The following is a 22230-nucleotide window of genomic DNA, read 5'->3' as shown; positions in this document are numbered from 1 at the left end:
TATTTTTATGCATTTTTCTACAATATTTTTTACACATTTTTGTACGCACCTTTTCGCTTATCCAGTTCCTCTCACAACCATCAACAGCTATTTTGCCCATTTCTGTGTCATTCCCATTTCCTTTGCACCACTCCTGCCACAGTGAACCCCTGCTCCATCTTTCTGCACCAGTTCAGAAAAGGAGAAAAATATTCCTTTCCCTGGCCAAAACCCAGTCCCACATCCTGTTTCTCAAATGCTGTCTAAACCGTGCCTGCCTCCTTTCCCTCTTCCAAAGCAGCTTAACCGTAAAGATTACTTTCTCTGGATGTGACCTCTCCCTTCATAATGACAGACACTTTTTTCAGATTCCATCAATCCTTGGTCCTTGCAAACTCGGTACTGCAAAATCACATCTCCATGGCACCTCTGCCACTCCGCAAGATACTACTGCTGTGCAATCCCCTCTCCATACACCACATCTCTGATCTCTGAAATGGAATCCCTTGCTCCTCCAGTACCTGGTGGAGCATTCCAGATACCACCTCCATAAGTTATCCAACCTACTGACTACCCAACCCCAGTCATACCCACAGTGTTCCTCCTCATCCATCCCTCATAGCAATTAAACCCAACATAGCTAACCTTTTCAACTTGCCACATCCCCCAAAACTCCCTACCAAATCTCCACCAAACCCAGAACCAAAACATTCCCTTCCAGTGTTAAATTTTACACTAAAATCCTCAGCTCCACAGAAGCTACAGTCGTGTCCAAAGGCCTCACCTTTAGCCCCATGTATTTGTCAAAGTTCTGCTCTGCCTCTCCAGATCCCTACGATGGAAGCACTATTTTGCTGCCAATCCTTCCTACCAGAACCTCTCGAATTCCAACATAGAACCCTGCCTCTTCCTGTTCATACCACCATCGGTCTGTGATTCTCCCCCCCTCCCACCGCTGGTCACCTTCCAGATTTCCTTACCTCCAAAGTAGTCTCGCAATCCTTCCCTAGGTCCCATTCTCAGAACACCAACCTTTCAATAGATGAAAGAATAGCCGTACACAACTTCAAAACAAATCCTGACCTAATCATCCAACCTGTAGATAAAGGTTCCACCACTGTTGTTATGAACCACAGAAGGCCTCCACCAATTATCTGACTCCTCTGTCTATAAATTATCCCAGATGCCCAACTCAACCTCCAGTCTCTGCCTAAAGCCTTAGACCAGGGACGGCCACGGCGTGCCAAACTGCAAGCGTGTACAGATGTGCTGCATGCGTGCCGTCCAGGGCTCGGTCCTCCTCGCCACTACTCAGCTTTCCTTGGTCTTTTACGGCACTGCTCGGCACGGCGCAACATTAGATTAGCTGTGCGATGCAACATCTTTTCATCCGGCATAGGGAGCATTAGTTGATTTGTAGTGGCAGCCATGTTTATTCCTCGCTATTTGTTAGCAATTCGTAGGAAGTTTATAAGTACTGTACAGTGGTTGTTGCAATGGAACACATGCTCACAAAGAGGCGGGGTAGTGACACGACGTCATGAGCCTTCAGAACTGAATGGGAATTGCAATATTTTTTCGAAGAGAAGGATGAAAATTCTCAATGTCTATTATGCAGTCGCATACTCGCCAGGCACCGCAAATTTGCAATAGAATGGCATTATAATACCACACACAAAGGACTTAATAATTTAGTTGGGTTGATAGATCAAACAAGTTGGAGGAATTAAGACGACGTAGTGTTATGCAGCGAGACGGACCGAACGCGAGTACCACTTACAAATCTTTGTGTTTCTGATGTTTGTATTTGTACATATTTGTCGTTAGAATTCGAATTTAGAGTTCACTCAATCTTTGTTTCCTGTTTTTAGCCTGCAGCCAAACGTAGCGACCTGTCTTTAAGAGCAAGCTACAAAATAACGCTCAAAATTGCAAGAGTGAATAAGCCTTTCAGTGATGGTGATTTCATCAAGGAGTGTATTGTTGAGGCGGCAGAACTCTTGGCGCCACAGGAAGTAAAGAAGTTTAGTGAAATTAGTCTTTCCAGACAGACAATAGCTCGCCGCATAGCTGGTATGGCAGCGGATGTCTACAGGCAGTTAATTGATAGTGCCTGCAAGTTTATTGCATTCTCGGTTGCTTTGGACGAGTCGACCAACATTTCGGACACAGCACAACTAGCGATTTATGTTGGTGGAGTCGACACAAATTTGCACGTGACGGAAGAACTGTTAGATTTAGTACCAATGAAACACACAACGAGGGGTACCGACTTGCTAAAAGCAGTTGAAGAGGCAGTTGAAGCCGTTGGCCTGAATTGGAAAATGTTAGTTTCTGTCACCATGGATAGAGTGCCAGCAATTTGAGGTGCTCAAAATGGGCTGGTAGCATTGTTGCGTAAAAAACTATGACGATCGACAGAAGATTTGTACGGAATTCATTGTTTTGTACACCAAGAAGCTCTTTGTGCTAAGTATGCAAATTTGAAGACGTGATGAAGTTGGTAGTCACCATAGTATATGTTTTGAAGTCGCATGGCGTAGTACACCATCAGTTTCAACAGTTTCTCATGGAACTGAACAAAAAGTACGGAGATGTTATTTACCACTGGGAAATACGTTGGTTAAGTCGAGGGTCATGCCTCGAAAGATTTTTCAATTTAAGACTCATTATTGTTGAGTTTCTGAAGGAAAAAGGAAAGGCAGAGCCAAAATGGATTGTAGACTTCACCTTTTTAGTTGATCTGACTGCACACTTGAACGCTCTCAATAAGACTTTGCAAGGTGAGTAGCAGCTTATTTCTGATCTGATGAAAAAAGTGGGTTGGGTTGTTTTTGGGGAAGGAGACCAGACAGCGAGGTCATCAGTCTCATCAGATTAGGAAAGGATGAAAGAAGTCGGTCGTGCCCTTTCAGAGGAACCATCCCGTCATTTGCCTGTAGTGATTTAGGGAAATCACGGAAAACCTAAATCAGGATGGCCGGACACGGGATTGAACCTTCGTCCTCTGAAATGCGAGTCCAGTGTCTAACCACTTCGCCACCTCGCTCGGTGAAAAAAAGGTGAATGCATTTAATAAGAAACTCACATTGTGGAAGGAACAACTCATGAAAATGAATGCCGCCCGTTGCCCTACGCTCTCTAAAGTCAGAGAGAACGCAACTTCTGACGAATTCGTTTCTGTGTTGGAGGAACTACAGGCACAATTTTCTTAACATTTTCAGGACACTGCCAGTCTGACATCTGTTTTTGAACTATGTTCTAGACCCTTTGCCATTTCAGTTGAAAGTACTCCAGTGATTTGCAAATGGAATTGATCGATCTGCAGTGTAATTCCCATTTAAAGGACAATTTTTTTTTACGTAAAAACTGTCCAGGAATTTTATGAAGGTTTTCCTCGGGAAGAGTTTCCCTGTCTCCACAATGAGGCTGCAAAAGTTATATCAGTGTTTGGATCGACATACGTGTGTGAAAGGTTTATTTCGATTATGAAACTAAATAAGTCAGGATTACGTGGCAATCTGAGTGACGAAAATATGAGAAACTGCCTGCGTTTGTCCGTGTACCATCAGTTTGTGCCGGATATGTACTTTATTATGTCTACAGTGAACCAAAAATAATTAAATTAATGGTGATAATTTTGTTTTATTTGTCATATGTTTTGTTGAGAATTGTAGTTATTGCAAATTTTGTACCGTAGTTCCAGAATATAACATTTGCTTGTTTCACATGCAGTTGGAATCACTTATTCCACATCATACTGCATGCTGTAGACTACTTTCAAGTCTTTTTCTATATCTCAGCTTAAATGTTGTAAGAATTTTACGAGTGACGATGTGAGAAGAACGATATTGTTGGTGTAATGCAGTTTCAAACCCAGCGTTATTGTTATTTTTCTGTAGGTGTACGAACAGCCAACAAAGATTCAGTATTGCTCAAAGTGACGTGTTGTACAGAGCTTAATATTGTCGAATGCCGTAATATGAAACTAAGCCACATGCTAGCAGGGCGGTGTTCCTTACGCGAATGCACTGTCACGTGCAGCGTGTTCGTAGTTCCGCGCATGCGCGCAGTCAGCTGGTGTGGTAGTGGGAGACGTGTGATCTCAGAAGGGAGCGATCCGCACACGTGTGAAAGTTCGGCACGCATGCACCCACACATGCCGCGTTCTTGGCCGTCCCTGCCTTAGACCCTTCCCAGAACCTCTTCCCTTAATCCATTTCCCTCCTCACCCCTGTGATACCCCGCACACCCACCTTCTACATGCTTCCCAAAATACACAAAACCAACAGTCCTAGACGCCCCATTGTGGTTGGTTATTGTACCGTCACTGAAAGAATTTCAGCCCTCATTGACCAACTCTCCCAACCAGTTGTCCGTAATCCAGCATCCCACTTCAAAGTCACCAACCACTTCCTTCACCGACTCTCCACCATCCCCACCACTTTACCTCCTGGATCCCCACTCGTCACTGTTGACGCCACCTCCCTATACACCAACATCCTTCATGCCCATGGTCTTACTACTATTGAACGCTACCTTCCGCAACGTCCTTCAGATTCCAAACCGACTACCTCATTCCTCATACACCTTAATAACTTTATCCTGAACCACAACTACTTCACCTTTGAAAGGAAGGTATATAAACAAATCTGCAGCACAGCCAGGGGCACCCAGATGGCACCCTTTTATGCCAACCATTTTATGGGCCATCTAGAAGAGACCTTCCTAGCCTCCCAAAATGCCAAACTCCTAGTCTGGTTCATGTTCATTGGTGATATCTTCGTAATCTGGACTCAGGGCCATGACACCCTATCTTCATTCTTTCACAACCTCAACACCTTCTCCCCTATCTGCCTCACATGGTCCTCCTCAACCCAGCGTGCCACACTTTCCTAGATGCTGACCTCCTCGTCTGTGATGGCTCCATCTGCAACTCTGTCCACATTAAAACCACCAACAGTACCTGCATTTCGACAGTTGTCATCCCATTCACACCAAAAAAACCCTCCCACACAGCCTGGCCAGCCAGGGACGGCATATCTGCAGTGACAAGAACTCTCGTTGCTCACTATGCTGAGGGGCTCACCAAGGCCATCACAAATATGCACTATCCCTCAGACCTAGTCTGCAAACAGATCTCTTGTGCCATTTCCTCTCACAATCCCAATCCTCCCACCATCTCCAAGAACCATCCACAAAAGAGTGTCCCCTTCAACACCCGGTAGCAACCCGGACTGAAACAACTGAACCACATCCTCCATCGGGCCTTTGGTTATCTAACATCCTGCCATAGTTTTATCCTATCCCATCATGGGCCATGCCACCTGTGAAAACAGCCATGTCATTTACCAGCTCTGCTACAGTCATTGCACAGCTTTTTATATTGGTATGACTACCAACCAGCTGTCCACCAGGATGAATGGCCACTGCCATACTGTGGCCAAGAGCAGAGTAGACCATCCTGTGGCATAACAAGCAGCTACATAACACACTTGATTTCAGTGGTTTCTTCACTACCCAAGCCATCTGGCTCCTTCCTACCACTACCAGCTTTTCTGAACCCTGCAGAAAGGTGTTATCCTTACAACACATTCTCCATTTCTGTAATTACCTCCTCTAGGCTTGACATTATTTCTTCATTTGTGTTGTTTGTCTTAAATTTACAGAACACCATTCTTCCGTAAATTATAGACTGGCAGCACACCATGTTTTATCATTATAGCTCCCCACAAGGTTCTGTATTTACGTCAGTAGTAGAATATAAATTGCCAGTTACAACTAAATGTTAGTCCCACATAGCAAAATATTAGAGTACTTTGTAGTTGTAGAGTCTAGTTTTGAAACAGTTATTGTGCCAAGGACAGTTTTCTAATTTTGCATTCCTTATCTGGATAGGATATGATAAAACAAATGTCCTAAGTACAATAACTCTGTATGTCCTGTCCAAACAACATGCCGCATTGCTGCACATGGTCACGTAATGTCCCACTACACACGAAATTCCATACAGAAACATGACAAAAGCTGTATGAGCAGAACAAACACCAAGCATGGGCTTCTACATATTGCAGCTGCACATATGCAGTAAAGCCTGTCTTCTGGCACTCTTTGGCAAGTGCTCAAATGCAACAATTTGTAACAGATCACAGGAAAATATTGTGAATGGTGGTTTGAGAAGAGTTACTTTCAAAGTAAATTTTCTTTTACACAAAAAGAATTGTGTTTGAGAATGTGTTGTGAATTTCCTAAATCATAGAGCGTTTAACACACTTTAAAAACTTAACACTTTGAGGACCAGCCACTTAGAAAAATTTTGGGCTCAGATCAGACATTTATGTCATCATTTAAAATTTTACTGGCGCAGTTGTATTTGATATAATTTAAAGGGTAACACACTAAAAAAAAAAGACCAATATTGTATGTGAAAGCTTAGCTCTTCTTGTAGCTATACTATATGTATATTTATTTAAACTATGAGCTTTTCTTATTTGTGTATTCATGCTACTTAACAGTGATGCTGCTGTTGACTGACTGAATCAAGTGTCCTATGCTCTGTATATCTGCTTGCTGTTGTTTTCAGTGAGATAATGTGATTTGAGCTATAATTAGCTGACAAAAGCGTGTCGCAATCTCAATCTCAGTGCTTCGGAATCTAACGTGCTGTGTTTGGTAGAATTCATATTTATACATTCGTAATACGAAAATATGTAGCATACATTTTGCTGCACATCAAAGATCTTTTGCTGGGTTTCATTTCCTAAAGTGCTGGGAAGTTCTATGCCGATGTGTAAAACCTTTACCGTTCAAAGGATTGTTGAGTTTTACAGTTCTGAGGAAAAGTGTACTGTTACTTAACATGGAGAAAATGGATATTCACCCAAGAGAACGTGCATTTTCACCTTAGAAAAAGTGTATTTTTAACTGAGAACTCTGGGGATTCCCCCCCCCCCCCCCTTGTTCGCATATGCACCCTGTGTGATACACTATCCAGAATGATTGTTTCACCTAATTTGCAGTGACTTTAAATGCATCGGCACCCAATGGTTTATTTAGTGTTGAGATAACATTAGAAATTGTCAGCCTGTTCCTCTAAGTATGACAGGAGAAGAACACCAGTTTGCCATCAAGTGAAACAGAACCAAATTGGAGCAGATCTAAAAAACACACGAATTTGAAAACATGACTTAATTTCTAACTATCGGATTCTTTTTAGGGTTCTCTCTTAGCGAGAAAGTTCGTGAACCACAAAGAAAGGGTAAGATGTACAAGAACTGAATGCAAAGAAAAGTCACTTTAAATCCTGTATCCACAGAGGACTATGAAATGATTTAGGGAAAGCAATGACTAACAGAAAAAATAATGAACTTTCGGTTACAACAGGTGAATGATGAGAACTGAACTCGGACAGTGGCAAGTTTCCCACCCAGTACTTTGCTTGTTATACTTTTATTTTTATATGGAGATGGACAACTATGTTCATATTTTTTGCCTAGTTATGGATTTTTCGTACATCATCTGATTATTTATGTTTCCAGGTTTTGGCATCTCTCTTAATGTCTGTGGGTCTTTGCTTCTCTTTTGGCCTGACCCTGTCCATGAGTGGTCGTGATTACTATCCATATCTTGTTGTAATTGTTGGACTGGAAAACGTAATTATTCTCACAAAATCGGTAAGTAGAAACAGGCCTATAAATTTATCTTCTAGAAGTATTATATTTTTTTTAGTCACCAGTATGATTGTGGAGGTCCATTGTGTGCACAGCCATCAATATTTTGCTTGATAAGAACTGTAAAAAGAAAACAACAAAAGTGCAGAGGGTATTAAACAACACAAAACTGGAAGCTCTTTTAGAAGGGCAAAAAACTGAATTGTACATAAATATAATTACTGGAGTTTTGCTATATCGTGCTAGATGTTATTGCTTTTATTTGGTTGCATTTGTCCCTACTTAGCAAATAGCACATACTGCGAGTTTCTCGGGGACAGGGTAAATGGTTTGTCCCTGTACTCTTACCAAGGATGGTTGCGCAGTTGTGAGACACTGGATGAGTTAAAATCTCTGTTTGGTCATCCAGATTTAGGACTTCCATGACTTGCTTAAATCACTTCCTTGGAAACAGCGTGGGTCGTGTTTCTTCTCTCTCCTTCCCCAATCTGAGTTTGTGATTTGTCTCAAATGATCTCATTTATGTGGAAAATTAGACCCTAACTTTCCTTTCTTTATGCCCTCATTTGTAAGCGGTGTGTTTGGAAAATGTTTGTTTTTGTGTTCGTGTTGTTTATGTGAGGTAGTGCCAGATTGAAACTTGGGCAATGTCTTGAAAGGGTTAATATTATTATTTTCTTTCATTTCTTTTAAACAACATCTCTAGTTGTCTTCTTCGGTGTCATGTGCGGATTTTGCTGTTGCTGGTTGGAGTTCAAGCAGCCAGCAACAACATGTGTACTCGACACCTGTGTTGACTGCTTGCAAAAGTGTCAATATAATGTGAAGGGAAATGACAACATTAACTAGATTGTAAATCTTGAAACTTGGAACTCATTGTTCTAATTTTAGTATAGTCCAGTTAGTTCCCTGCATTCTATAAAGTATGCACATAATAGCTACTCTCAGAGTTTGTCCAGTAAATGCCATAAACATGTAGACCAGTAAGACTTCAGTTATGTAGACTCTTTGTTGTCCCCCTTTTTTTTAAAGAGGTTCCTACAGGAAAATTTATTTTTAACATATACTGATTAATAAAAAATTACAAACTTTTACTGATTTGAGGATCTGCCTAAAAGTTTACCATAACAACTATTGTAAACTTATGCCGTTAATTGGTTGTCTATGTTTTGGAAAAACAAGGAGAAATAAAATAAACAAAAATAAGTTGTGTACATTAATTTTTATCTTCCGTGCCTCGTTTGTTTAGCCTGTCATCTGTTGTACCACATTCTTTAATCATCATTGTCATCTCCTCCCCAACAAGGGGAGCTGTGAAATTATAGAACCGAAATCCGCAATGTGCCCCCTCTGCCACTCCCCCCCACCCCCCCCCCCCCCCCCACCCTTTTTTTGGGGAGGGGGGGGGCACATTGTGGATTTCAGTTCTATACTGATGTGAGAATGTTAACAGTGTCTTTTACTTAAAAACATATTGTCTGCTCGCTGCTCTCTCATTAACTGTGTACCGTATTTACTCGAATCTAAGCCGCACTTTTTTTCCGGTTTTTGTAGTCCAAAAAACCGCCTGCGGCTTAGAATCGAGTGCAAAGTAAGCGGAAGTTCTGAAAAATGTAGGTAGGTGCCGCCACAACTAACTTCTGTCGTCGAATATATGTAGCGCTACACAGGCATAAAGACAAATACTGGCACCAAAACCTCTGCGTCAGTAAATAAATAAAAAAAAGGTGGAGGACGAGCTTTTTTTTCTCCGCCCCGAGTTTTCATACATTATCCAACGAAGTAAATACAAATTCCGTATTGTTCCTCTTCGAACGTAGCAGCATTTCAATGTACTACGAAAATCCAACTGGCAAGACTGTTTGGGATATTTGTCAATATGGCCAACTCTGCTTTCTGAATTTTTTCCTAACTGTGAGAAGAAATGGTTGCTAATAGGAACTTTTCTGAATTGTGAATCACATGCAGTATTCTCTTCACCATAAGAATAATACTAATATAAACATTTTGCCATGTATTCTTTCGTGTTTGCTGCTATCTCATTTAAATCCTGTCCGCCTAATAAACTACGAAACTAGAGTGAGACAACAGCAGACGCGGAAGAATATACATATCATGTCATGTTTATATTCGTATTATTCTTATGCCTAATAGTGATACAATCAAAAATGGAGCACGGCAATTGACTAGATTTTTAAATCTAAGCTGACTCTAATTTCTGTGCACAATGTAATGTACTAAAGAGGAGTCTGCAAAGATTTTCAAATGGAAAAAGTTTTCGCTAAATTCTCGTTCAGAACATCTCCTATCATACGCAGTCTATTATTTGATTCTTGTTGATCATTATCAAAGAAAGCAGCAGTGTAAGTAGCAACGAATAGGAGTCCCATGCCATTGTTTCGCTAATGAGACGATTCCTCTCTTTGCTTTTTTTTTAATTGTAAGCGGCGGTAGCGTGCACGAAAGCAAGCCATGCCGCGAGCGGTGACAGGCCGTAAACCCTCATTTTCAGAATGCGACAAACAATGCATGACACAGTACAGTAATGCATTTTCAGCTTTGAGTGACGGAAACACCTATAACAAAGAGAACTGCACTTGTCAGATCAAAGAAAAATAAGCAATCAATTCAAACCTGACGAAGCACGTGAAAAAGGAAGGGTACCCATATAAATACGGACGGAGCGCCTGACGCATAACAACGGCTACCTGGTAAAGCTTAACTGCTAAGCTTACGACTCGAACCAAACTACTACATCTGTATCGTCATTCATTCAACCTAAATTGTGTCTCATATTACAATGGACCAAGTTTGTTTCGATTTGGAAGTGCGGCCTAAAACTTTTCTCTCCCCTTGTATTTCGAGTCTCAGATTTCAGGTGCGGCTTAGATTCGAGAAATTTTTTTTTCCTCGATTTCGAGTCTCATTTTTCAGGTGCGGCTTAGATTCGAGTGCGGCTTAAATTCGAGTAAATACGGTAGACCCAGCAACTGACACACCTCATATCATTTGCATCATATCTCAGGGTGACACCTGACAACGTTGCTGCATGAAATGCATAAGTGTGCCACTGGTTCCAGTCTAGACTTTTAGTGTCTCCTGCAGAAAAGTATGCTATTGAAGATTATTTGGCCAAAATTTTGAAGTCAGTTCGATTCCGAGTACATAATTTAATACAGTACTGGTGCTCTAAGAAAATTTACATCCGGAAAACCACACTGAAAAGCTTAGTATCAGGTCGGGGTCTACTTCATTGGGAATCTGGACATACGAAGTGCACTTTAAATGTGCACATTTTAGTATGGTTCACAAAATTCCGATGCTGTTGGAGTGTCCTCTGATGTCTGATCTTTTAATGTTCTACACGTACGTACATACGGGCTTCCTATGTCATGGTAGCTGCACAAGCGCAGTGTCGTCTGTTATCTGCGCCCTTTTGCAACTGCTGAAAGGAACCTATTTCTAACAGGTCATGGGAAAATATTTCGAATGGTGGTTTGAAAAGCATTGCTTTCAAAGTGAATATCCTTTTACATAAGGTGAACTATGTGCAGAATGTACCATGAATGTCTTAAATCACAGAGCGTTTGGCTCTCTTTACTCTTTGATGATGAGCCGTTTAGAAGAATTTCAAACCCTGAAGATCAGACATTTATGCCAATATTAAAAATTTTACTTTCACATTTGTGTGATATATCTTACAGTGTAACACGCGCAAAAAAGATCAACATTGTATGCGAGAGCTCAGCTTCTCTTGCAGCTTATTAACCTTAGAGACCAATATTACATGTGAAAGCTTTGCTTTTCTTTTAGCAACACTTTATATGTTAATTTAAACTGTTAACTTTCCCTGTTTGTGTGTTTGTGTTACTTAACAGTGATGTTGCTGTTGGCTGACTACATCACATGTCCTGTGCTCTGAATATCCACTGTCATCGGCTGGCAAGATCATGTGACATGAGCTATGATTGGCTTACAAAAGCACATCAAAATATCAATTTCAATTATGCGGAAAGTAACATGCGGTGTTTGTTGGAATACCAATGTCTACTTTCGTAATACAAAAATATGTAGCGTACATGTTGCTGCACATCAAAGAGATTTCCAAAACATGTCTTTTTCCCTGAGTTTTGTTTTCTAAAGTGCCAGGAAATTCTACGCCCGTGTATAAAACCATAACCATTCAGAGGATTGATAAGTTTTGCAGTTCCAGTGGAAAATACACTCCTGGAAATTGAAATAAGAACACGGTGAATTCATTGTCCCGGGAAGGGGAAACTTTATTGACACATTCCTGGGGTCAGATACATCACATGATCACACTGACAGAACCACAGGCACATAGCCACAGGCAACAGAGCATGCACAATGTCGGCACTAGTACAGTGTATATCCACCTTTCGCAGCAATGCAGGCTGCTATTCTCCCATGGAGACGATCGTAGAGATGCTGGATGTAGTCCTGTGGAACGGCTTGCCATACCATTTCCACCTGGCGCCTCAGTTGGACCAGCGTTCGTGCTGGACGTGCAGACCGCGTGAGACAACGCTTCATCCAGTCCCAAACATGCTCAATGGGGGACAGATCAGGAGATCTTGCTGGCCAGGGTAGTTGACTTACACCTTCTAGAGCACGTTGGGTGGCACGGGATACATGCGGACGTGCATTGTCCTGTTGGAACAGCAAGTTCCCCTGCCGGTCTAGGAATGGTAGAACGATGGGTTCTATGACGGTTTGGATGTACCGTGCACTATTCAGTGTCCCCTCGACTATCACCAGTGGTGTACGGCCAGTGTAGGAGATCGCTCCCCACACCATGATGCCGGGTGTTGGCCCTGTGTGCCTCGGTCGTATGCAGTCCTGATTGTGGCGCTCACTTGCACGGCGCCAAACACGCATACGACCATCATTGGCACCAAGGCAGAAGCGACTCTCATCGCTGAAGACGACACGTCTCCATTCGGCCCTCCATTCACGCCTGTCGCGACACCACTGGAGGTGGGCTGCACGATGTTGGGGCGTGAGCGGAAGACGGCCCAACGGTGTGCGGGACCATAGCCCAGCTTCATGGAGACGGTTGCGAATGGTCCTCGCCGATACCCCAGGAGCAACAGTGTTCCTAATTTGCTGGGAAGTGATGGTGCGGTCCCCTACGGCACTGCGTAGGATCCTACGGTCTTGGCGTGCATCTGTGCGTCGCTGTGGTCCGGTCCCAGGTCGACGGGCACGTGCACCTTCCGCCGACCACTGGTGACAACATCGATGTACTGTGGAGACCTCACGCCCCACGTGTTGAGCAATTCGGCGGTACGTCCACCCGGCCTCCCGCATGCCCACTATACGCCCTCGCTCAAAGTCCGTCAACTGCACATACGGTTCACGTCCACGCTGTCGCGGCATGCTACCAGTGTTAAAGACTGCGATGGAGCTCCGTATGCCACGACAAACTGGCTGACACTGACGGCGGCGGTGCACAAATGCTGCACAGCTAGCGCCATTCGACGGCCAACACCGCGGTTCCTGGTGTGTCCGCTGTGCCATGCGTGTGATCATTGCTTGTACAGCCCTCTCGCAGTGTCCGGAGCAAGTATGGTGGGTCTGACACACCGGTGTCAATGTGTTCTTTTTTCCATTTCCAGGAGTGTATACTGTTTATTAACACAGTAAAAGTGTGTTTTCACCCGGGAGAAAGTGTATTTTTAACCGGGAAATCCGGGAATTTTTTTTTCCTTGTCCAGCAAATTAATAATGAGGGTTGGTGTTCCAGACAGCCTCATTGCAGTTTCTAGGCTGTTTTCTTGAAAGCTTTGCTCACTTCCTTATGAATAACACTACGCGCAGGCAGTTGGGCTACACATGTTCCATCTTGGGGGAGTAATGGGGTGGCAACAGCAAGGACATCTAGCTACCCCTTAAATTAAACGTGTTGGATCCATAAATAAGCATGCTGATGGTGCACCGATGCGCAACAAAGGCTCAAGGAAAATAATAATTGGAAAATATGATTGTACTCACAAAATCTATAAAGAGAAACAGTAATGTGCTTTTAACTTTTGTAGTGATGTTTTAACACAGTGACAACAGAATAGTAATACTGAAAAATAAAATTTGTTTCATGACACACTCGGTACATTTCAAATGGTTATGATCTGTCTGTTTTTATTTGTATGCCTTAAAGATATTCTATATTTCACCCAAGTACTTTACCCAGTTTCATCTCTTATGACTTGTTCAGAATATGTGTACTTTTTGACACGGACAATTATGACCTTAGAAAGAGAATGAGAGTGAGTTTCTTAATATCATACTGTTGCTACTAAAATTTAATAGTAATTTACAGAAACTAGTTAGCTATGTAATAATTTTATTTTTTTTTTTTTCAGATAGTGTCTACTCCACCTCATCTGGATGCGAAAATCCGTGTTGCACAGGGGCTGAGCCGAGAGGGTTGGTCTATTACAAAGAATCTTTTAACCGAGGTCACAATCTTGACTTTCGGGTTATTCACTTTGGTGCCAGCTATTCAGGAATTCTGCATTTTTGCTGTAGTTGCACTTCTTTCAGATTTCTTCTTACAGGTAATTTAGACTTAATTGTGCTCAATTTTCAAATCATTAGCTTTACTTATTAAGGAATTTTCTGAAATTACTATTTTATGTTTGTCAAACCTATTACCACTGAATACTTTCACGTGTTACTGGAGATAGGAAATTATAGAAGCAAACACAGCACATGAAGCGTGATCAAAAAATAAAGGAAATTTTTGTTTTTATAAAGTATCTATTTAGTCATCAGCATCAACTTTGTCCCGTTCAAAGTAATCCCATCAGATCTAATACACTTGTGCCAGTGCTGTCCCCAATCTTGGAAGCACTTCCGGAACTTACTTTTTGTAATGGTGTTCAAGTCCTTCAGCGATTCTGTTTTTTTGTAGCAAAATGACATCCTTTCGTGATTCTCTTCAGCATTGGAAATAGAAAGAAGTAGCAAGGGGCCATGTCCAATGAGACAGTGGCTGAGGTAATGTAAGATTCTTTTCTTTGTTTTCCAAAAAATCACAAACTAGCAAAGTGGGGTGAATGGGAGCATTATTGTGATGCAATTTCCATGAATGGTTTTTCCACAATTTGAGTCTTTTTTTTCTGATTGCTTCACACAGACGATGCACAACTTCCAGTATTATTCTTTATTGACCATACAATGATAAGGGGGGAACTCAAGTGATGCACTATCCCATTGTAAGAAGCTTCACATGTGACCAAACTTCCTGAATTCTTTCTTTCTTTCTTCTTCTTCTTCTTTTTCTTTTTCTTTTTCTTTTGTCGTGCTGATTAGGCAGTTTCCATTGGGATGACTGGGCCTTGGGGACCAATGACCAAGCAGTTTGGGCCCTTCCCCCTTTTAAACTAACCACCCAACCAACTTTGCCTTGATTTTGACGTGTTATCCATACACCTGTGTTTTATCACCTGTTACAACCTTCTTTAGAAGTTAAGGACTGTTGTCAGCTTCATTCAGCAGTTCCAGAGCAATGTCTGCATGATGTCGAAATTTAGTAATTTCAGAACAAATGTTGCTGCTACATATTTCATTCCCATAATATCAAAAAAATTGCTTGGCATGAGCCAACATTATCAACAACCTCTCTGTTGATTATTCTGCAATTTTCTAGAACCATTTTCTTTACTTGTTTCACTTTGTTGTCAACAATTGATGTGGTAGGACGTTCAAGGCGGTTGTCATTTGAACGTCTTCTCAACCCTCCTTGACCCCCCAGGGGGTCCACAACTCTTTCGTGGATACGTGCGTGGCGAGCACGGGGCCCCGAGCCATTGCAGCCTTCTTTCTCTCCCGGGCTGCATTTCCTTTCCCTTCCCCTCCTTTCCCCTCCATACCCCTTTCCCCTCGCCCTCTCCTCTCCCTCTATTGGTGTCCTTGCTTATGTTGGCCCCCGCTATCCTCCTGGTTCTGTTGGTTTTACACTCTGGCTTTGTTGCGTAATCATCTCCTCCTTTTGGCATTCCTTGGTCCCCCTCTGGGGTTTGACCTCCATTCCAAAATTTCTCTTCCGTAGTGTGAGCCATTTGGGGAAGAGCACCTTACCTAGTGTCTCCGACGTGTGCCCTCCTAGTATATTCCACCTTTTCTTCTACGTCGTTGTCTGATGCTAGGGTGCATAGCCAGCACGGTAGCCAGCCCGTGTGGTGGGGTCGCTATGTACCCTTTTGGTTGAGCCCCCTGAACACACAGGGATCACACTTCTGATACCTGAGCTGTGACCTCCTCATGCATGCCTTGGAGTGGTTGCTCGTCATCCTGGAGCATCGGAACTCCCGGCAATGGCCGCCGTGCCAGACGGCCCTTGCTGTGGCTGGGTGGCGCCCGTGAGGAGAGCCCCTGATCGGAGTGGGTGGTATCAGGGCGGACGCTATGCAGATGAAACGCATACGGGTCCAAACCTCTGGCCGCTCTTCTGCGGCCGTCTCTCTGCGTGGTACTGATTCCTCAAGTGCTGCTTCTCTTGCCCCTTCGGCCTTCCCTTCCGTGGCTACCCCCTGGGAGGAGGGTCAGGCCCGTCGTCTAGGGGCAAAACCTTTCCCCCGTTATCTAGTTTGCACCAGGACTGATGGAGATACTTTCACCAGTGTCAAACCTTTATTCTTTGTGGAACACATTGAAGACAAGTTCGGCGAAGTGGACTCCCTGAGCAAGATGCGGTCGGGTTCATTACTGATAAAAACTGCTTCGGCTGCCCAATCTGCGGCCCTTCGTGCCTGTACCCATCTTGGCACAATTCCCGTGTCCATTACCCCTCACCAGTCTCCAAATATGGTACAAGGTGTGATTTTTCACAGAGACTTCATCCTTCAAACTGATGAGGAACTTCGGGACAATCTCGGACGGCGGGGTGTTCACTTTGTTCGGCGTGTTCAGAAGGGTCCTAAAGATAATCGTATTGATACTGGTGCCTTTATCCTGGCCTTTGAAGGGGATACCCTTCCTGAGAAAGTTAAGATTATGGTCTATCGCTGTGATGTGAAGCCGTACATCCCACCTCCTATGCGGTGTTTTAAGTGCTTGCGTTTTGGCCACATGTCTTCTCGCTGTTCCCAGGACCCTCTCTGTGGTGACTGTGGACGTCCACTCCATGAGGGGAGTCCCTGTGTTCCCCCTCCTGTATGTGTAAATTGTCATGGTAGTCATTCTCCACGTTCAGCAGATTGCCCAGTTTATAAGAAAGAAAAAAAGATACAGGAGTATAAGTCTCTTGATCGTTTAAGCTACACAGAGGCCCGTAAGAAATATGCACGATTGCACCCTGTGTCCATGACATCTAGTTACGCCGTGGTTACATCTTCATCCCTTCCTCCCCCTTCCTTACCCCCGTCCCGGACCCCTCTCCTTCCCCCCTCCCCTGCGGCTCCCACACCTTCTCCTCTGGGCGCCGCTCCCCCTCCCCAGCCGGAGAAGTGTCCCACTCCTTCGGCGTCTGCCGGTCAAGGGCGCCTCTCCCGGGATGCCCCTTCCCGGCACCTTCCAGGTCAAAGGTCTGCTGCAGCGCGGCGACCGCGAGAGCCGCGGTCTATCGGCCCCCAGGTCGCCCGGTCTCTTTCTGTTCCTGATCTTGCTGCAGCTGGCTCCATTATGCCACACAGCCCTCCTCGATCTCAGCCTGAAAAGAAGAAGAAACATAAGTCCCGGGACAAAGAGCCTCTGGTGTCACCGGAGGTCCCTTCCCTGGCTTCACAACCGGATTCTGACCTGTCGTTTATGGATGTCGCCCCCTCCTTGTCGGTGACGGGTGGGGACCCGGCGGTATGACTGGATTTAGCGTGTTCAGCCCTCATTTAAACCATCGTTCTGTGGTTCTCCAATGGAATTGTAATGGCTACTATCGTCACCTTCCGGAATTGAAATCCCTTCTTTCGTCCTACTCAGCAGCTTGTGTGGTTCTCCAGGAATCTCATTTTACTGATGCTCACTCACCGACCCTCCGTGGGTTCCGTGTTTTCTGTCGAAATCGGGTCGGACCCTTGCGGGCTTCTGGTGGCGTTTGTACATTGGTCCGTACAGACATTGCTAGCACGTGGATTCCTCTCCAAACTACATTGGAAGCGGTTGCTGTTAGGGTCCACTTAGACTCTGCAGTCACAGTATGCAATCTTTATCTCCCTCCTGACAGGACTCTTACACCTGCTGCCTTAACCACCCTTCTTCAGCAACTTCCTCCTCCCTTCCTCCTCCTTGGGGATTTTAATGCTCATCATCCTTTGTGGGGCAGTGCCTTTCCATCTAGACGAGGTCTTCTTATCGACCAATTTATTGCAGACCACGACCTGTGCCTTCTTAATGATGGCTCCCCTACTCATTTCAGTGCTGGTCATGGTACCTTTTCTGCCATTGATCTTTCTCTTTCTTCTCCCTCTCTCCTCCCTTCATTACACTGGTCACCACACGACGACCTTTGTGATAGTGACCATTTCCCGTTGATTATCACGCTCCCTTCCCGCTCCCCGATGGAGAGGTTACCTCGTTGGTCTTTCCACCGCGCCGATTGGCCTCTATATACTGCACAGGTCGAGTTTTCTCCCTCTTTGTCGGGTTGTATTGATGACGTCCTACGTGACGTGTCTGACGCGATTGTTCGCGCTGCTAACCTTGCTGTCCCGCGCTCATCTGGACAATTTCGTCGTCGGCAAGTCCCGTGGTGGAGTACGGCCATTGCCATTGCCATCCGTGATCGCCGTCGAGCTTTGCAACACTTTAAGAGGCACCCATCTGTAGCCAGCCTTTCTACCTTTAAGCGCCTTCGCGCTAAAGCCCGTTATTTAATCAAACAGAGCAAGCGGATATGTTGGGAACGATTCGTTTCTTCCCTTGGTTCCACTGTCCCTCTGTCACGGGTATGGGCTACACTTCGCTCTCTCCAAGGTTGCCATCGGCAGTCCACCCTCCCAGGCCTTCATCTCCCAGATGGCATTTGTACGGACCCATTAGTTCTCGCAGAACATCTTGCGACCCATTTTGCAGTGGCATCAGCGTCGGCCTCCTATCCAGCTGCTTTCCTTCATCAAAAACAGCAGGCTGAAGCTGTCACCTTACGTTTCACCACTTGTGAGTCAGAATCTTACAATGAACCTTTCACTGAATGGGAATTTCTTTCTGCTCTATCTGCTTCTCATGATACGGCTCCTGGCCCAGATTCCATTCATAACCAGCTGCTTCAACATCTCAGTGCTCCACAACGGCACCATCTTCTTCGGGTGTTTAACCGTATCTGGCTCCAGGGTGACTTCCCTTCTCAGTGGAGGGATAGTATTGTGGTTCCTGTCCTTAAGCCTGGTCAGAACCCCCTATCTGTTGACAGCTATCGGCCAATTAGTTTGACCAATGTTGGTTGTAAGTTACTTGAACGGCTGGTCGCCCGTCGGCTCACTTGGGTCCTCGAATCTCGGGATCTATTGTCCCCTTACCAGTGTGGCTTTCGAGAGGGACGATCTCCAATCGATCATTTGCTTCGCTTGGAATCCGCAGTTCGGCAGGCTTTTTCCCAGCGCCGCCATTTGGTTGCAGTGTTTTTTGACCTTCGCAAGGCCTATGACACGGCCTGGCGCCATCACATCTTACTAACCCTTCATCAGTGGGGTCTTCGGGGCCCACTCCCGATTTTTATCCGCCAGTTCCTGATCCATCGGTCATTCAGAGTTCGAGTTGGTACTGCTTTCAGTTCTCCACGGACCCAGGAGACGGGCATCCCACAGGGTTCTGTCTTGAGTGTCCTTCTTTTCCTCATTGCTATCGATGGACTAGTGGCCTCTGTCGGTCCCTTGGTCGCCCCTGCCCTGTATGTGGATGATTTCTGCATTTGGGTTAGTTCCTCCTCGATGCCATCTGCAGAACGGCAGCTCCAGGTGGCTATACGGCGTGCCTCTGCATGGACCCTCTCCCACGGGTTTCAATTCTCTCCTTTAAAATCGCGGGTGGTCCACTTCTGTCGCCGTACTACGGTCCACCCTGATCCAGAGCTCTATCTCGCTGCACAAAGATTGCCTGTGGTTCCACAGTTTCGTTTCCTAGGTCTTCTTTTCGACAACAAGCTCACTTGGCTGCCCCATATCAGACTCCTGAAGGTAGGATGTTTCCGTAAACTCAATGTCCTTCGCTTCCTTGCCCACTCCTCCTGGGGTGCGGACCGTTCCCTCCTCCTCCGTCTTTATCGTGCTCTAGTTCTGTCACGTTTGGACTATGGTTGTCAAGTTTATGGTTCAGCTGCTCCTTCCACGCTGCACGTGCTGGATCCAGTCCACCATCGTGGTGTCCGTTTGGCCACCGGTGCCTTCCCTACTAGCCCTGTTGATAGTCTCCTGGTTGAAGCTCGGATCCCCCCCCTTTCTGTTCGGCGGTCCCAGCTTCTGGTGTCTTATGCCCTTACTATCCGTTCTTCTCCCGCTCATCCTTCCTATTCTATCCTATTCCCAGACCATGGACGTCGCCCGCCTGACTCCCGCCCTCGGGCGGGTTTACCGGTTGGGCTGCGCCTTGCGTCTCTTACCCGTGATTTTCGGCTTCCTTCTTTGTCCTGTGTTCCTCGCTCCCTCCCCTCCACCCCTCCTTGGTTAGTTCCTCGGCCTCGAATTCGGATGAATCTCCGCAGCGGTCCGAAAGATTCCATCCCCCCGGTGGTGTTCCGTTCCTTTTTCCGCCAAATTTTATGGGAGTTTCGGGATGCTGTTGTTTTTTACACTGATGGCTCTAAATCTGCTGATCATGTTGGGTATGCCTTCACGTCCTTTGTTGGAACGGAAAATCATCTACTGCCACCCTCATGTGGGGTGTTTACTGCGGAATTGATGGCAATTTCCCGGGCCCTTACCTTTATTAAACAATCCCAACACAACCGCGTTTTGTTATGTACGGACTCGATGAGTGGCCTTCTTGCTATTGACCGGTGTTTTTCGCGCCATCCCTTGGTCTCTGCCATCCATGACCATCTCGCTGATCTTCACCGTGCTGCTTGTTCCATTGACTTCCTATGGGTCCCGGGCCATGTGGGTATCCCGGGTAATGAGCTCGCTGATCGTTTGGCTGGGGGAGCAGTTACTTACCCCCCGTTTTCTGTAACCCCTCCTGCAGCGGATTTACGGCTTCACATCAAATCCCACTTTGCACAGTCATGGGCCAATTCTTGGGAGGCTACTCCACTGTCTAATAAACTTCGTGCCATTAAGGTGAATACAGGCCCATGGCGTTCTTCCTTTAGCCTCTCCCGCAAGGACTCGACCACACTGTGTCGTATCCGCATTGGCCATACCAGGCTGACCCATGGTTTCCTTTTGCGTGATGAGCCACCCCCGCTATGTGGTTGTGGAGCCTTCCAGTCAGTGGCCCACATTTTGGTTGAATGCCCCCTTCTTTTGGCTCTGCGTGCTAAGTACAGACTCCCCAACACTTTACCTTTGATGTTGGCTGACGATTCCCGGATGGTCTCTCTGGTTCTAGGTTTCCTCCGGGAGAGTGGTTTTTATTCTCAGTTTTAAAGTTTTTAATCTCCCTCTGGTGTTGGGCAGGGCGGTGAGTGTTTGGGTGTCTCCCACTGTAGGCAGTGTTCAGAGATTCCCGATTCACCTCCCTGACCGGAATCCTCTTTTCTTTCCCTTTTACTCTGTTTTTACCCCTTCTTTTTAAGGCTTGGTTAGTTTTTCTATTCCCATACGTACTTTCTGCATTATAGCAGTTGTACCTTTTAAGTCACAGGTGGTCTTGCCTATGCTGTTTCAGCATAGTGTTGGGTTTGTTCTCTTGCCAACTTCCCTCATTTGTTTTTACTAATGACAACGTGACTGCCCTTTTACGTTTCCCCTTTATCCGTTTTATTTTTCTGACTATACTGAGATGTCCCGTTAGTAGAATGGAGTCTATTTGAAACAAGGGACTGATGACCTTGCTGTTTGGTCCCTTTAACCTCAAACAACCAACCAACCAATCAACCCTCCTTGAAGTGTTTATACCATTCGTAAACCCTTGTCTTACTAGCAGATTTACCAAAAGCTGCAGTCAACATTTCGAATGTGGTGCTGCGCTTGATTAAAGTTTTCAAGCAAAATTTATTGTAAATTCTTGAGTCATCATTTTCATAAGTAAAAATTCGCCAAGTACTCAAAAACACATTTAACATTTTTGACTGTCAATGATAAACTTAATATTCAAAACAACTGAAAATGCAAATATACATCAGGAATGTGTGTATCAACAGGATAAAAAAAAGTTTTGAAAATTGAATGTATAAAGCCCACAAAATTTAAAAAAAATTCCCGTTACTCTTTGATCATGCATCCTATTGTAATCAGTAGCACATTACACTTGAAGGAAAGAAAAATTCAGTCGACAGTTTCAGAAGACATTATAAAAATTATATCATAAATGGAACACATCACATTTTGTATTAGTTCTGGAATTAGTAAAGACCCCCAGTTAGTATATTGTGAGTGGCTGGATAAACAAAAATTTGAAGTCAGTCAGTCTCTCTCTCTCTCTCTCTCTCTCTCTCTCTCTCTCTCTCTCTCTCTCTCTCACACACTCA

At 44.7% G+C, this 22230-nt stretch overlaps 1 protein-coding gene across 1 annotated transcript in view; it reads left to right on the top strand.

The window, feature by feature from the left end:
* LOC124776611 (sterol regulatory element-binding protein cleavage-activating protein) overlaps positions 1 to 22230 on the top strand; it is a 263862-nt gene that overhangs the window by 71929 nt on the left and 169703 nt on the right. The window contains exons 8-9 of the mRNA XM_047251684.1: positions 7518 to 7652; positions 14033 to 14227. Of these exons, the coding sequence (XP_047107640.1) occupies positions 7518 to 7652; positions 14033 to 14227 (330 nt within the window). The remainder of the gene's footprint in view (positions 1 to 7517; positions 7653 to 14032; positions 14228 to 22230) is intronic.

Source organism: Schistocerca piceifrons, chromosome 2 (genome assembly GCF_021461385.2).
Source record: "Schistocerca piceifrons isolate TAMUIC-IGC-003096 chromosome 2, iqSchPice1.1, whole genome shotgun sequence".
NCBI lineage: Eukaryota > Metazoa > Arthropoda > Insecta > Orthoptera > Acrididae > Schistocerca > Schistocerca piceifrons.
This window is presented reverse-complemented; position numbering and strand designations above follow the sequence as displayed.